General features: G+C 40.8%; 1 protein-coding gene across 2 annotated transcripts in view; it reads left to right on the top strand.

Moving 5' to 3' along the window:
* The window catches only part of Srgap1 (SLIT-ROBO Rho GTPase activating protein 1), a 231485-nt gene that overhangs the window by 177400 nt on the left and 38555 nt on the right, over window positions 1–15530 (top strand). For both annotated transcript variants that reach the window (XM_048360376.1, XM_048360368.1), the window contains exons 9-10: window positions 7041–7238; window positions 7976–8060. In XM_048360376.1, coding sequence (XP_048216333.1) covers window positions 7041–7238; window positions 7976–8060 — 283 coding nt within the window. The remainder of the gene's footprint in view (window positions 1–7040; window positions 7239–7975; window positions 8061–15530) is intronic.

The raw sequence follows: 15530 nt of genomic DNA, 5'->3' as shown, positions 1-15530 counted from the left end.
AGTGTCATGATGAAACTTCCAGCCAGTGACTATATTTTAAAGACCAACTTGGTACTGGGCATTGCATTGTACTTGGTGAATTAGAAAGGGACCAGCTGTCACTTACTTTATTACTTAGCTTCTATTTTCTTTAAATTTTTTAGAGGATAACTTATCAAAATTGAGTAAAAAATATTCTTAAAGTCAACACTTTAAAAGCAAACTACACCTCATCACTGATACCTTTCTCTGTTCTTATCATTTACCAAACTTTTTCCAAACTAAGGCTGCGACTTCTCCTATAGGCTTCTTCACAGATGATGTTGAAATTTGTGCCCTAAAACTTCTGCCTCAGGATCACTCTTGTTACTATTTTGTTTCAGAGAAAGCCTCTAGGTGATTCCCAGTACTTACAGTCCCCTTTGCTTGTAGTCCTTCCTCTCTTCTTTGTTAGCTCCAAGAGGCTCAAATACATAAAAATAAAAACCAAGAAAACTAAATTATGTTAAGTTGAATCACTATGCTTTTATGATTATAGGACAATGTTGATTCTAAGTACTAGGTCCCATTTTCAGACCATTTGTCCCAATCGTTAGTCCAGAAAATAGATCTCACTGGCGTGTTACTTCTTTGCTATAAGTAAAATTCAGATAGCAGAGCAGGGCTCAACTCACCTTGAAAATGAGAGGTCTAAGTTCAAATGCCAGTCCTAATATATAATATACATATATGCTATATGCTATATATACATGCATATATATACATACATATATATGTTAAATGAGCCAGGCATAGGTGGCCCAAAACTAATCTTAGCTACTCAGTATGTTGAAACCTAAGGATTGCAGTTCAAAGCCAACCCAACAGGAAAGTCTAGGGGACTCATTTTTAATTAACATCAAAAAGCCAGAAATGGAGCTGTGGCCCAAGTGATAGAGTATTAGTCTTGAGCAAAAAAGCCAAATGAGTTCAAGCCCCAGTACTAGCACCAAAAATTAAAAAAAAAAAAAAAGACCTCATATATGAAGCAACTAGACTAAGGGGAACAGGAAAAGCAGCCTATCACTCCAGTCGACTTGCCAATAATTCTTAATCAACCCATAACCCTGAGTACTGAAAAGCTAGCATTTAAAATCTTTTCCTAGCACTTAAAATATTCCATATACAGGTCACTAGGGAGTGTTTTATATGGTTTCAAAAATATAGTCCTTATACAAGATTCTTTATAGATGAGCCAGACTTTAGGCAAATTGAGACTATCTTTGTGGCATGGGTCAGTGAAGGAAATTTTGTTTCCCCAGGACAGAAACATCATGTTTTCTCCCAAATTTCCCATAAAACCAATGACAGCAACAAAAGGCTGGCTTATAGGAATCCATGAGCAAGCCCTCAGGGGGAGTTTTCAGATTCGTTTAAGACTTAGTATATGATACAGAGCTTCATAACTACTTAATTGTGCTCGTTGTCTCAGGTTTTCTCTAGCCAGAACCTCCATCTGATTAAAGTAGCTCCATCTTTCCAGCATCCTTCCACTGATGAGGTACTAGTGAAAGCCCAAGTAAAAGATAACTACCTACAGCAAAGTGATGTCATCATCCTAGCCAAAGCTGAAAACAGGATGGACCGGTAGGGAAGAGAGAGGGTAGAGGCTGTATTTTGTTTTGGTTTGTTTATGGTTCTTGGGTTTGAACTCAGTGCCTTGAGCTTGCTAATAAGTCACTCTATCACTTCAGCCATTTCCTTAGGCCTTTTGTGCTTTTGTTATTTTTCACATCTTTGCCTGGGCTGCCTATGGACAGTGACACACTTACTGTGCCATCCTCAGAGCTGGGATTCAAGGCATGCATCACCATACCTGGCCTTCAAATACATTTTAATGCATGGAAGAGAGGGCCTTCAACAAGAAGAACCCTAAGGGGAATGAAGAAAACTTTTAGAAAAGGAATTTTTAAAAAAGAAAGAAAATGGTGGAGCTCAGGGTGACTCTCACAGAGCAAGCACATGCCATGGGTATGCACTACACATCCATTCATCCGTAGGTTCAAAGTGAAGATGACTTTACCTTCCACCATTCACTCACACTTTTCCTTCTATGGTCTGGGCAAGGTGATAATCACTGGAGAAAGATTAGTAACAGATGTGTGAATATATTCAATGTAGCCCATGTTTGTAGAAATGAGCTTAGGATCATGCTCCTCAGACCACAGACACTCTCACATCCACCCATGTGGGCAAGGGAAACACACTAAATCATACCAGAGTAGACTGCAGGGAAACAGGTTTTCTGGGACATTGCTGACAGCAGAGTTTGTGTCCCACGAGTCCCAGTAATGGGCTGGGTGCCAGTGGCTCATGCCTGTAACCATAGCTACTCAGGAGGCTGAGCTCTGAAGATCATGGTTCAAAGCCAGCCAGGTCAGGGAAGTCCATGAGACTGTTAATCTCCAATTAACCAAAAACCTTGAAACCAAAAAACTTGAAGTGGCAGTGTGGCTCAAGAGGTAGAATGCTAGCTTTGAGCTGAAGGGAGCTCAGGGACAGCACCCAGGCCCCAGAGTTCAAACCCCACAGCCCACAAAAAAAGATTCCCAGGGATATTGAATAACTTTATATTATTGCCAAGAACAAATTTTGTTCAAAATTCAGGAGTCCTCAGTATTTGTCAAGATTCCCTTCCACATAGGCACACAGATGGAATTGTTCAATCCCTCTGTAAAGATGATGTCAATAAAACCTTTTAAGGCAGCAAAGATTGAGCTGTTTTGTTTTCAAATCTGGTAACTGAAAAGATATGTCCCAGCCATCCCAGGGGACCAAACGGAGATAGTCACAGACAGGAGAAGAAGGTTTATAAAGAGGTTTATTAGTGGGGCCATATCTCCCATGGGAGAGGTAGAGCAACATGGCGTTTGGCTCCTGAACTCCATCCAGGTGGTAGCTTCTCTGGGGCTAAAGAGGAAGTAGGTAGGTCTTAATGATGAATAGGAGTGGCCCATTATAGTTCTAGGGCAGGGAGTTTAGGTATGGGTGGATCATGAGTACTTGCACCCCTTCATGGGAACAAGGAGGGAGAGAAAACATGGGAAGATGTTCACCATCTATGTCCTACACTGGCAATAAGTCTCTGTACCCTGAACTAATTAACTGTGGCATTAATCCAGTCTCTGTGTGTATGTGTGTGTGTGTGTGTGTGTGTGTGTGTGTGTGTGTGTACCTGTGTGCATGGTCCCTCTCTGCTCATTTTCAATACATCCAAAATGATCTCATGCTATAATTAAAATACATACGAGGTCAGTGATAGCAAGGAGGAAGTAGCTAAGTAAGGAGGGCATTGAAAGATGGGGATCATCTTCACAAAAAGAGTAATGAGTCCTGAAGGACAGATATTCCTCTACCCAAAACAGAGAGCAAGGTACCCCACCATAAAATGGCACAATGCATATTATGGCATTAATTGTGCTCATCCCAAATTCATACGTTGAAGTGCCAATCCCTTAGTGTCTCAGAATCTGATCTTATTTTAAGAAAAGGTCTTTGCAGAGATCAGCGCACGCACACACACACACACACACACACACACACACACACACACACACACAGAGTGTGGAGGGGATTTGGACACAGGGACTCAGGGGAAAAAAAAAGATAATGTGGAAAGACCTGAAGAGAAGATGGACATTTATAGCTGATAGACCTCGGATGGATCCTTCCCTCAGATGACCCCTAGAAAGGACAACCTGGCACACTTACACTGTGCTCTTAGACATGTGTCTTTTAGAATTAGACGTGATAAATTTTTCTGTTGAAGACACCTGAGTTGATATTTGCCCTATCAAACTAATGCAATGAGCTTGGGGAATGAGATCATCAAATGACTTTCTTCTTTTCCCCAATGACTGCAGAAAGAAAAAAAGGGGGGGGGGCATTCCACAAAATACTACCGAAGCCTGAGTGCCAGTGGCCCATGCCTGAACTCCCAGCTACCCAGAAGTCTGAGATCTGAGGATCACAGTTTGAAGCCAGCGCAGCCAGGAAAGTGTATGAGACACTTATGTCCAATTAGCCATCAAAAAAAGCAAGTGGCACTGTGTCCCAAGTGGTAGACTACAATCCTTGAACAAAAATAAATGTAAAGGACAGAGCCTAGACCCTGAGTTCAAGCCCCCTTCCCCAGTACCAACGCAAAACAGAACAAAACAAAAAGCTACTGACATCACTGCTTCCCTCATCATTTGTTTTCATCAACAGCATAGAGATCAGGCTGTCTGGGTGTGTCCTCCTGCATGAATTCCTTGTCAAGTCTTTTGCTTGTCATCATACCAGAGCCAGCTGTGTTCTTCTGTTTTCTGCTGCTGCTAGAAAGCCTTCACAGTCGTCATGTTAGCTGTACGTGCATTACTGTGTCCCTTGTGCCTTGTTAAAGTGGCTGATGTGTATGAGAAGTTGGTGTTGTTCTTCACAGAGAGCATCCCAAGGGAGAGTACAGAATTCCCCATCCTAATGCCTGGTGGCTTCAGTCCTTTATTTGTCCTGACAATTTCTCTTTTTATCTTTTTAAACCTTTTTTGTAAAGGTGATATACAGAAGGACTACAGTTACATAAGTCAATTAATGAGTACCTTTCCTTTAGAACAATGTCACTCTCTCCCACATTCACTCCCAGTTTTCCCCCTCCCGACTCCATTCCCCACCCCCACGTTGTATAGTTCTTTTCCAGCATAGTGTCTAGTGAATTTCACTACTGTATTGGTTCACCCTTAGTCCCACTTTTCTGTGTTTCCCTTCCCTTCCCCAAATCAGATAAACTTATATACAAGACAAAGGTTACAGAAATCAAAAACAGTGAAAGAAAGGGAAAAGAGAGAGAAAAGAACCCAGTACAATTTGAAAAAACCTCCTGCTTCCCTTTCTTGGAGTTCATTTTGATAAGCATCATTTTATATGATCATATGCACAGAGCTATTGAGCCCTTGTGATCATCTCCTAAGAATATTCCCCTTTCTTCTCACTGTGTGAAGGTTTATACTGCTGTTGAGTTAATCATGCCCTGGTATAACTATTTGTCTTTTACTATCCATTGGGTTTACTTGTAGAAATGTAACTGACAACCCTTTCTAAGAAATTAGAGCCAAGTGCTGTTGGCTTATGCCTATAATCCTAGTTTCTCAGAAGGCTGAGAGCTGACATTCATAGTTCAAAGCCAGCCCATGCAGAAAAGTCCATGAGACTCATCTCCCATTAACCACCAAAAAGACAGAAGTGGAGCTGTTACTCAAGTGATAGGTGCCTGCCTTGAGCAAAAAAGCTAATGGATAGCACCCAGGTCCTGAGTTCAAGTTCCAGTGCTGGCACAAAAAGAAGGAAGGAAGCAAAGAGGGAGGGAGGGAAGGAAGGAAGGAACATATCAAACAGTTGGGGTAAATGCAAATAGGGTGCTCTAAACTCTTTACATTTTGTGATAAAAGGATATGATTATCAATTTACTTTAGGCTTGGATAAGCAAAGGTTGAATATAACTTTTGATAAGTAAAGAAAAAATTTTTAAAAAAATCTCCTAGGAGACAAATGAAGTATCTTTGTGGCCATACTAAAGGGACATGAAAAGCAGTACTTTTACAGGACTGAAGACATGGCTCAAATGATAGAGCACCTGATCACCACGCACAAGGCCCTGAGTTGCAATTCTAGAACCCTTCCCACCCCCAAAAAAAGGTCTTAACCATCAAGATGAGAATAATACGTTGACTGAAAACAGAAACTACATTTAGAAATAGATGGTAGCACAATATAGGAAAAGAAATTGGTAACATATATAACTCGCAGAAGACTCATACACATGTCTACAAATTACTAAGAGTACATAATCCAGTTTTCTACTAGGTAATTTCAACAGAACATTCCTAAGAAAGGAAATCCAAGTTGTCTTAAACATAATAATGTACATAATCTATGTCATAAATCAGGAACATGCAAGTTGAACCTATAATGGAATACCACTGCTGGGACTACTCCATTCACAAGGAATGAATGAATCTCAGTCATTGAGCCAAACAGACAAGATAAAAACTATATATGCTGCCAGGTGCCCATGGCTTACTCAGAAAGCTAAGATCTGAGATTGCCATTTGAAAGTCAGCCCAGGCTGGAAGATCCATAAGACTCTTATATCCAATTCATGAACAAAAAGCTAGAAATGGAGCTGCTGTTCATGTGACAGAGTGCTAATCTTGAGCACAAAAACTCAAGAACAGTATCTGGGCCCAGAGTTCAAGTCCCAGGACCAGAACACACACATAATAGCAAAAACAGTAATAATAATAATGTATGTGCTGTACGATTCCATTTACGTAGAGCATAGAAAAGGACAAAACCAATACATGACATGGGGCATCAGAGGAATGTGAGGAGACAGAAAGGGCACATGCTCATTGGGAGGACATGAGGGTACCCCAATATACTATTTCCTAACCTGACAGGTGTCCACATATGTGTGTTCACATTGTGACCATGCATCAGGCTGTATGCTTCTTGCTGCATATTTTTCCATATGTAATTTTACTTCATTCAAAAAGGTTTTAAGGCTGGGAGCCATTGGCTCTTGCCTGTGATTCCTAGCTACTGCTCACAAGGCTAAAATCTGAGGATTATACTTTAAAGGCAAGAAGCTCCATGAGACTCTTATGTCTAGTTTATCAGCAAAAAGCCAGAAATTGAGTGACTGCTCAAATGATAGCATGCCAGCCTGGAGCAGAAAAGCTCAAGGACAACAACCAGGCCCTAGAATTGATCCCCAATAAGGGCACAAAACATAAATTAATAAAAACAAAACCTTTTTTAAAAGAAATTTGAGAGTCCCTAGTGGTCTCTGAGTTTTCTGAATACTCACTTATAAATCAATAGCCTCCTTGTGCTGGTGACATGTCTGTCTCTTCTAGTAGGTTCTACAGTCCACAGGGACAGGAGGCGTGTCCTCATGACTACCAGGCAGAATGGACTCTCCTAGAGTCTGCATGGGACTCACGAAATTATGTACTAACTTGAGGAACGTATTTCTGTTGCAGGTCAAGAAAACAACTGAAGCCACTTTGCAGACCATTCAAGACATGGTCACCATCGAGGACTACGACGTGTCGGAATGCTTCCAGCACAGCCGCTCTACAGAGTCTGTGAAGTCCACTGTCTCTGAAACCTACCTGAGTAAGCCCAGCATTGCCAAGAGAAGAGCTAACCAGCAAGAGACGGAGCAGTTCTACTTCATGGTACATCCAGCCTTGATCTCAAGCCGCTCTAGACACAGACCAGACGCAGGTTTTCACAGATGAGGGGGGATGGGAAGGCCTGGAATAAACTATGGACTCCTGTCTACCCTCAGAAGGTCTGGACCGGGCAGTGTGGGTAGAATTTAGGGTTGTTAGAACTGCTTTAAAAAAGCACATTTAAATTTTAACATGTCACTGGGAGAGACTGTTAAAAATTCAGGTTCTGCTTCCATTAAGTATGGAGAAAGAGGAAGCCTTTAAGTCTGTGTGTGTGTGTGTGTGTGTGTGTGTGTGTGTGTGTGTGTGTGTGTGTGTGTGTGTGCTGAAGCTTGAATACAGGGCCTGGGCACTGTCCCTGAGTTTTTGTTTTGTTTTTGTTTTATTTTTGCTCAAGGCTTGCACTCTACCACTTGAGCAACAACTGGCCCTCTGGCTATTTTAGTGGTTAATTGGAGTTAATAGTGTCATAGACTTTCCTGCCTAGGCTGGCTTCAACCTCAATCCTCAGATCTCAGCCTTCTGAGAACTAGGATTAGAAGCGTGAGCCACTGGCACCTAGCTAAGTCTGCATTTTTTAGTAGGTTTCCAAGTGTTGATTGAAACTGACTTGACAATCAGTTTGAGTAGCCAAATGCCAGAACCTAGAAGATAAACAGGGGCTGGTTTTCAATTACCTATAAGTTCTTTGACATTTGAATAGGTTTCTTTTTTTAAATTATTAATTATGCCTTTTACAGAAACTCAGAGAGTATTTGGAAGGCAGTAATCTCATCACAAAACTCCAGGCCAAACATGACTTGTTGCAGAGGACTCTTGGTGAAGGTGGGTTCTTTGGAATAAATGGGATGGGGACCTGAGTTGCATGTTGGGTCCTGAATGTATCCCAGGAAGAATGTGAACTGTGTATTTGTAACTGAAGGAACAGATAACACTGTAGGTTTACATTTGGGTTGAACTGTGCTAGTCATATGGTCTCCCAACAACTCTTGTTTGTTTTTGTGTGATTGTATCAGTACTGGGGTTTGAACTCAGAACCTAGATGTTTTCCCAGTTCTACTTCCAACTTTTTGCTGATGAATTGGAGATGTAAGTCTCATGGACTTGTGCCAGCTTCAAACCTCAAATCCTCAGATCTCATCCTTTTGCATAGCTAAAATTACAGGCATGAGCCAATGGCACCTGGCTAACTTCCTTTATGAACTTGATATAGTAAACTTGAGAAAGAATTGTAATCCCAGGGAAAAGCAATCCACCTGCTGACCTGCTGTCACTTCTCCCTTCACTTCAGCACCTTCTCAGCTCCACCCTTGTTTGTTTTAAGGGCTGGGATTTGTGGTTCTATCTACTACCTTTTGGAACTCTAGAAACCAGTTAAACCAGTTTGAGTGATTTCTTTTTTCTTTCACTAGGCATTGCTGGTAGTTGAGAAATACCTAATGGCATAGATGGATTACTATGCCTGGTAACAAAAACAACATCAAGAGCTAGTGTTTATATAAGGCTTTTCTGTGCCAAGCATTGTTCTGAGCTATATTCTTAACTGGGCACTATTGATTTCCTCATATTTACAAACAAGGAAATGGGGAAAAGGCACCAAAATGCACCATAGGCAAAGGAGACTGTGTAAACATTATTGTTTCTCTTCTTGTCTCTATGAAATTTACAAAGAAACACAAGCAAAAGTCATTTTCATAAGAGACTTAGAGGGGCTGGGGATATGGCCTAGTGGCAAGAGTGCTTGCCTCGTATACATGAGGCCCTAGGTTCGATTCCCCAGCACCACATATACAGAAAATGGCCAGAAGTGGTGCTGTGGCTCAAGTGGCAGAGTGCTATCCTTGAGCAAGAAGAAGCCAGGGACAGTGCTCAGTCCCTGAGTACAAGCCCCAGGACTGGCCAAAAAAAAAAAAAAAAGAGAGACTTAGAGTCTGTAACTTATCCTTTATTCACACTATAGACATTATACAAACTGAAAACAAATACAGGAGGGAAAGGATAGTGTTATGGCAGTGATGGAGGTCCAACACTAAACCTTGACATTATCCTGACCAAAGTGAGGATGTATTACATGGCTCAGAAGTCAGAAAAAATACTGTTTTATTCTTGGAATTCAGAATCTTGTACTCTTACTAAACTTTTTTGCTTGTAGTTGGTGCTTTACCACTTCATCTACAGTTCCAATCCACAATTCTTCTGGTTAGCTGGATATAGAATCCCTTGGACTATGCTGCCGGACTGGATTTGAACGACCATCCTCAGATCTCAGTATCCTGAGGAGTTTAGGCATGAGTCACCAGTGCCTAGACCTTTTGTTGGTGGTGGTGGTGATGGTGGTCATGGGGCTTGAACTCAGGGTCAGGGTGCTGTCCCTGAGCTTTTTTACTCAAACCTAGCCCTCTACCATTTTGAACCACAGTTCCACTTCCTAGTGCCTGGGATTTGAAGAAAAAAAAAAAGTTGAGTGTGGTAGCTTATATCTGTAATCCTAGCTACTTAAGAGGCTGACATCTGAGGATTGGAGTTCCAAGTCAGCCCCAGCAGGAAAGTCAGTGAGATCCTTATCTCCAATTAACCACCAAGAAGTTGGAAGTGGAACTGTGGCTCACATGGTAGAGTTCTAGCCTTGAGCAAAAAAGCTCAGGACAGAGTCCTGGACTTAAGTTCAAGCTCCAGGACTGACACACACACACACACACACACACACACACTCACACAATTAATTACTGAAAAGAGTCTAAGAAAAAGAATAACCAAATGTAGTATATAAACTTTCACTAAATTCTGATTCGAAACCCAAAAGTTATGAAGGAGATTTTTAGCACAATGGGAAAGTACACTACACATTAAATTACCTTAGTCAATGTTAATTTTTCTATGTATATTACTGATACTATGGTTATAAACAAGAATATTCTTATAAAGTATATCCTTATTCTTAAAAATATTTTCTTAAGGGCTGGGAATGTGGCCTAGTGGCAAGAGCGCTTACCTCGTATACATGAAGCCCTGGGTTCAATTCCCCAGCACCACATATATAGAAAACGGCCAGAAGTGGCGCTGTGGCTCAAGTGGCAGAATGCTAGCCTTGAGCAAAAAGGAGCCAGGGACAGTGCTCAGGCCCTGAGTCCAAGGCCCAGGACTGGCCAAAAAAAAAAAAAAAAAAATATTTTCTTAAGTGAAATAGTGTCTACAGCTTACTTTTTCCAATGGCTGAAAAAATAAAAATAATCTATATATGTGGGTATATGTGTATATACAGACATACAGACATATTTGTGAGTGTGCATGGTATATTCATATGTACATATGTGCCTATATGTATGCATGTATATATGTATAGTACATATGTGTGTGTCTATGCATACATACATGTGTATGCAAATGTACTGAGAAATAGAGAAAGTGAAGATCAAGCCAATTTGGTAGGTGTTAAAAGTTGGTAAATCTAAATGAAAAGTATAGAACATTTCTTGCATTATTCTTTCACCTCTTCTGCAGGTTTAAACTTTTTTTTTTTTGTCATGGTGCTTGACCTCTGGGCCTGGGTGCTGTCCCTGAGCTCTTCAGCTCAAAGCTAGTGCTCTACCAGTTGAGCCACAGTGCCACTTCCAGTTTCCTGACTGGTTTATTGGAGATAAGAGTCTCATGGACTTTCCTGCTGGCTTTGAACCATGATTCTCAGATCACAGCATCCTGAGTAGTTAGGATTATAGGCATGAGCCACCGGCACCTGCCTCAGTTTAAACTTTTTTAAGAAGCTTTTTTGTCTTTTAGTAATTTTCTTGCTTGAACAATTGTGCTTCATTTTCCCTTTTTCTCCTCATAGTATTATACAAATTCCCTTTTCTTCCATTTTCCATAAATGCCTGATTTTTCACATGATGCCCTCAAAGGTCAGTTGCCAGCCCCAGAGCACAAATGATCTTCAGTGTAACTGACTACAAAGTCCTCTCCCAGACTGGCTGCTGCTTTCGAAAATATGACTTTGAAGGATATAAGAAGAGGTGCCTTCATTCTGGCACAACATACAGACATGTGCTCATGTGTCTTGGAGCCACATTCTGAAAGTTTTATGTTACTCATTCAACATAAATTCTCTTATGTCTCCTTGAGAGAAAGCCCTAGTGGTAAAGATTATTCTGTATGTCATTCTTGGATCACGCTATATTTTGGCCAACTTGTTGGCTCTGTAAGCCAGATTCTGTATTGAACTGACACTCTGGGCAAAGCTATATTATATACTTTTTTCTTTGTTTTATTTTGGTTTTGTGCTGGTATTAGGTCTTAAACTCAGGGCCTCATGATCTCACTTAGCTTTTTTAGCCTTGAGTGGATCAAGGCTGATACTTTACCATTTGAGCCACAGCTCTGCTAATTACTTGACAAGAAGTGTCTCTCTGATTTATTTGCTTTGGCTAGTGTTGAACCACAATCCTCAGATGTTAGCATCTTGAGTAGCTAGGAGTACAGGCATGAGCCACTGGCACCTGACTACAGCTTTATAATATTATACCATCTAAATTGTTAAGTCTGGATTTCTTTATCTCTGGCTTTCTTTCATTGGGCACCAGTGTTCCAGTGGCACAGCAGTGCTCAGGTGTGTAAGAGCTTCACTGGAATCAACTTATTCTGCAGAGGGACTGGAGACACACCTTTCTTCTGCCCAGTGCAGCCCCCCATGCAGACTTGGCACTTCACCAGTTGCCGGTCACTGCTTGAGGTGGACACTCAGAAAAAGGCTGTATATGGGAGACATACCTCCACACACATCTTTTGGTTCAATTGCTGTGAGACTGTGGACTTTCTGTGCAGGGCATTCCTGTTAATGGGCTCATAGCAAAGGAAACTTGGACACATTATGGCACCTGTCCCAGGGTGGAGCAATCCAATGATGATCTCTTAGGAAGTAATCAAAGTCCTGATTTGGTGAGATAAAGCTAGTAGTACAGGATTAAGGGGTGTGTTTGGGGACAGTGTTGACATCTCTGAATTGTACTAGGTTTGCTACTGCAAAAACAGCCTTCATAGTGAAACAAATAGAGCCTAACCCAGGGATTTAGCTGTTGCTCATACACAGCTGAAACTGTAACTACAGACATGTGGTTGGACTGTCTCACTGCTCTATTCTGGCAGGATACCAGGAGCCCAGTCACTTCTTTGATTTAAAACGCGGTGAAGCAACTGGATTGAGCTCTTAAAGTAGCACTGTCAAAATTCAGAATTCTGAGTGCCTAAAAGGTATTAAAATAGCCAGGAACACACCATGAACTGTGACTATCCCAACTCCTTGTCTTTCTCATCTTTCAGGGACACTGCTACATCTTTTTATTTGTTTTAGCAGTATTGTGATTTGAACCCAGGGCCTCCCCAGCTATTCTACTCCATAAGCCACACTGCCATCCTCTTTCCTCTTTCCTATAGTTGTTTTTCAGACAAGGACCCATGGTTTTCCTTGGGGGACCACAATACCTGGCTTGCTTACTGAGGTTGGATCTCATTAGCTTTTTTCCCCCCTAGCTGGCCTTAAACCTCTGCCTCATGAGTAGCAAGGATTATACAATGCCCCATCAGTACTGTATCTTTCTATAATGTGATACTTTTTTTTCTTTTTTGCCAGTCCTGGGTCTTGAACTCAAGGTATTGTCCCTGAGTCTCCTTGTGCTCAAGGCTAACGCTCTACCACTTGAGCCACAGTGCTGCTTCTGGCATTTTCTAAGTTTATTGGCAATAAGAGAATCACAGACTTTCCTGCCCAGGATGGCTTCAAACAGCAATCCACAGATCTCAGCCTCTTGAGTAGGGAGGATTACAGATGTAATTACAGATGAGCCACTGGCACTTGTCCTTAATTTTTTTTTAATCTTTATGTAGCTGTATAAAGGGGTTTCAAATCAATCAATTTACGAGTACAATGCATCTTGATCAGGGTCACCCCTTCCATGATGTCATTTCTTTTATTAAATCAAAGTTAGATTGACAAAAGCAAATAAATATACATCTATAAAAAAGAGGGCACAACACTACTTTTTTTCTATTTCAGTAATGAGTGTAATGTTCACATTGGCATCTTTGTGTGCAATATGTTACAAGAGTTACAAGAGTGTAAATGCACTTTGGCAAGACAGAAAATCTGAAAATGGGAGTTGATTCTATATACCATTATTTCTTCCCCTGGGCATAGGGGTTCTAACAAAGGAATTTAGTGGCATATCTTCACTTAATCCATTGCCTGTCTTTGAGGAAGAGTACAAATATACTTGCAAAAGAGAAGCTGATTGCAAATGACTGCATCTTTTTAGAAAAGCACTACTGTAGTTGGTATTCTTAAGGGAGAAAAAGAGCTGGAAAGTAATATCCTGAGACTTCACTGGTCATTCATTAGGGAACAAATGTAGTGTATCTCTGACCAGTAGAGGCTATGCATGTTTCAAATATTATTTTCTCTAGCCTTTTTTTGCCACCTAATTACATTCTGGTTTTCCCTTTTACTATATAGAGATAAGATTCATTTAGGTGTGAAAAATAATTCCCTTCACAGTTCCCAAGTGAATGTAACAGCAGTCAGAGGAGGTGTTTTTACCACAAGTAAGTTCATCCTGGGTCAGTTTCTTTCCTCCAAATGGCTTGTATGGAGCAGGGATGTTCTGTAGTTTTTAATAATTAAACAAGCCTCCAAAGAAAACATTTGAAAGCAAATCCTCAGACTACTGGAAGCATTTGAGTTTCTGTGGGAATGAGCATTTTCTGCGCTTGTGTGTTATTGATCTATTAATGATGATACTGATTAAAAAATAAAGCCTCATTCATCAGTGGAGACACACTCAGGACTATTAGCTACATAAACGATGGATGTGGTTGTGTTGAGAATGATAGCTCTGGCAAAGCTTGCTCTTGGCTCATTACTCAAAGTGTATCTTTTATAGGTTTTTAATTTTTTATCACACACAATTAACCATAGATGAATGGAGAAAAATAAGCCATTTATCTATCATCTTTTCGTAAATCTAGGAAATAATTGGTTGGGATGTCTTTTTAAAAAATAGCAAAAAATTTCCAAGTTATAAAACATTTTATTTCTAAGGAGTTATTTTCAGCATCTTAGCACTGGACCACATGAAAGTCATTATCCTATGTTACTCAAATTAAGTATATAGATATTTACTAACTTACATAGTTATAAATTTTAAATTTGTATTAAATTTCTTACCATTTATTTGTATCTGGTTTTTACTACATGGGACAGACAGAAGTATAAACTATTCCAGGGACCGGTGGCTCAGGCCTACAATTGTAGCTATTCAGGAAGCTGAGATATGGAAGGTGGCAGTTCAAGACCAGGCTGGGCAAAAGAGTTCACTGGACTCCATCTTCAAAATAATCAGCAAAATATGCAGAGCAGGAAATGTAGTTCATGTGGTAAAGCACCAGCCTAGTATATATGAAGCCTTGAGTTCAAATCCCAGTAAGGAGGAAAAAAATAAGCCATGATTCCTGCCTCTCTCTTCCAGGATTATTCTAAATATTTTCCAGGAAAAAGTAATGCTAGGGATTAAACCGAGTGCCTTGTGCTTGCTAAACAAGCACCCTACCACTAAGCTAAGCAGCCCAAGATTTTCATTTTTAAAGGCTAGTGCTTGGGGGTCTCATGTTTAGAATCAAAACATACCTGGACATAGTGCCAGATCTACTCCATACTAACTGCATGGCCTGGAGCAAGTTGTTTTCTTATTTGTTCGTCTCCATGGAAAATAAAAAATAGAATGTAAGCTACCTCATAAAGTTATTGTAAAAGTTGTGAGTTAAAAATACTTCATGGGGGGCTGGGGATATAGCCTAGTGGCAAGAGTGCCTGCCTCGGATACACGAGGCCCTAGGTTCGATTCCCCAGCACCACATATACAGAAAACGGCCAGAAGCAGCGCTGTGGCTCAAGTGGCAGAGTGCTAGCCTTGAGCGGGAAGAAGCCAGGGACAGTGCTCATGCCCTGAGTCCAAGGCCCAGGACTGGCCAAAAAAAAAAAAAAAAAAAAAAAAAAACTTCATGGGGCTGTGAATATGGCTTAGTGGTTAGTGGTAGAGTGCTTGCCTCATATACATGAAGCCCCTGGGTTTGATTCCACAGCACCACATATATAGTAAAAGCCAGAAGTGACTCTGTGGCTCAAGTAGTAGAGTGCTAGCCTTGAGTGAAAAGAAGCCAGGGACAGTGCTCAGGCCCTGAGTTCAAACCCGAAGACTGCAAAAAAATAAAAAATACTTCATAGAAAGTGCTTATGCTGGGTGTGGTGGCACA

The sequence above is a fragment of the Perognathus longimembris genome, chromosome 1 (assembly GCF_023159225.1).
Source record: "Perognathus longimembris pacificus isolate PPM17 chromosome 1, ASM2315922v1, whole genome shotgun sequence".
Lineage (NCBI taxonomy): Eukaryota > Metazoa > Chordata > Mammalia > Rodentia > Heteromyidae > Perognathus > Perognathus longimembris.
Note: the sequence above shows the minus strand (reverse complement) of the source record. Positions and strands in the feature narration are given on the sequence as shown.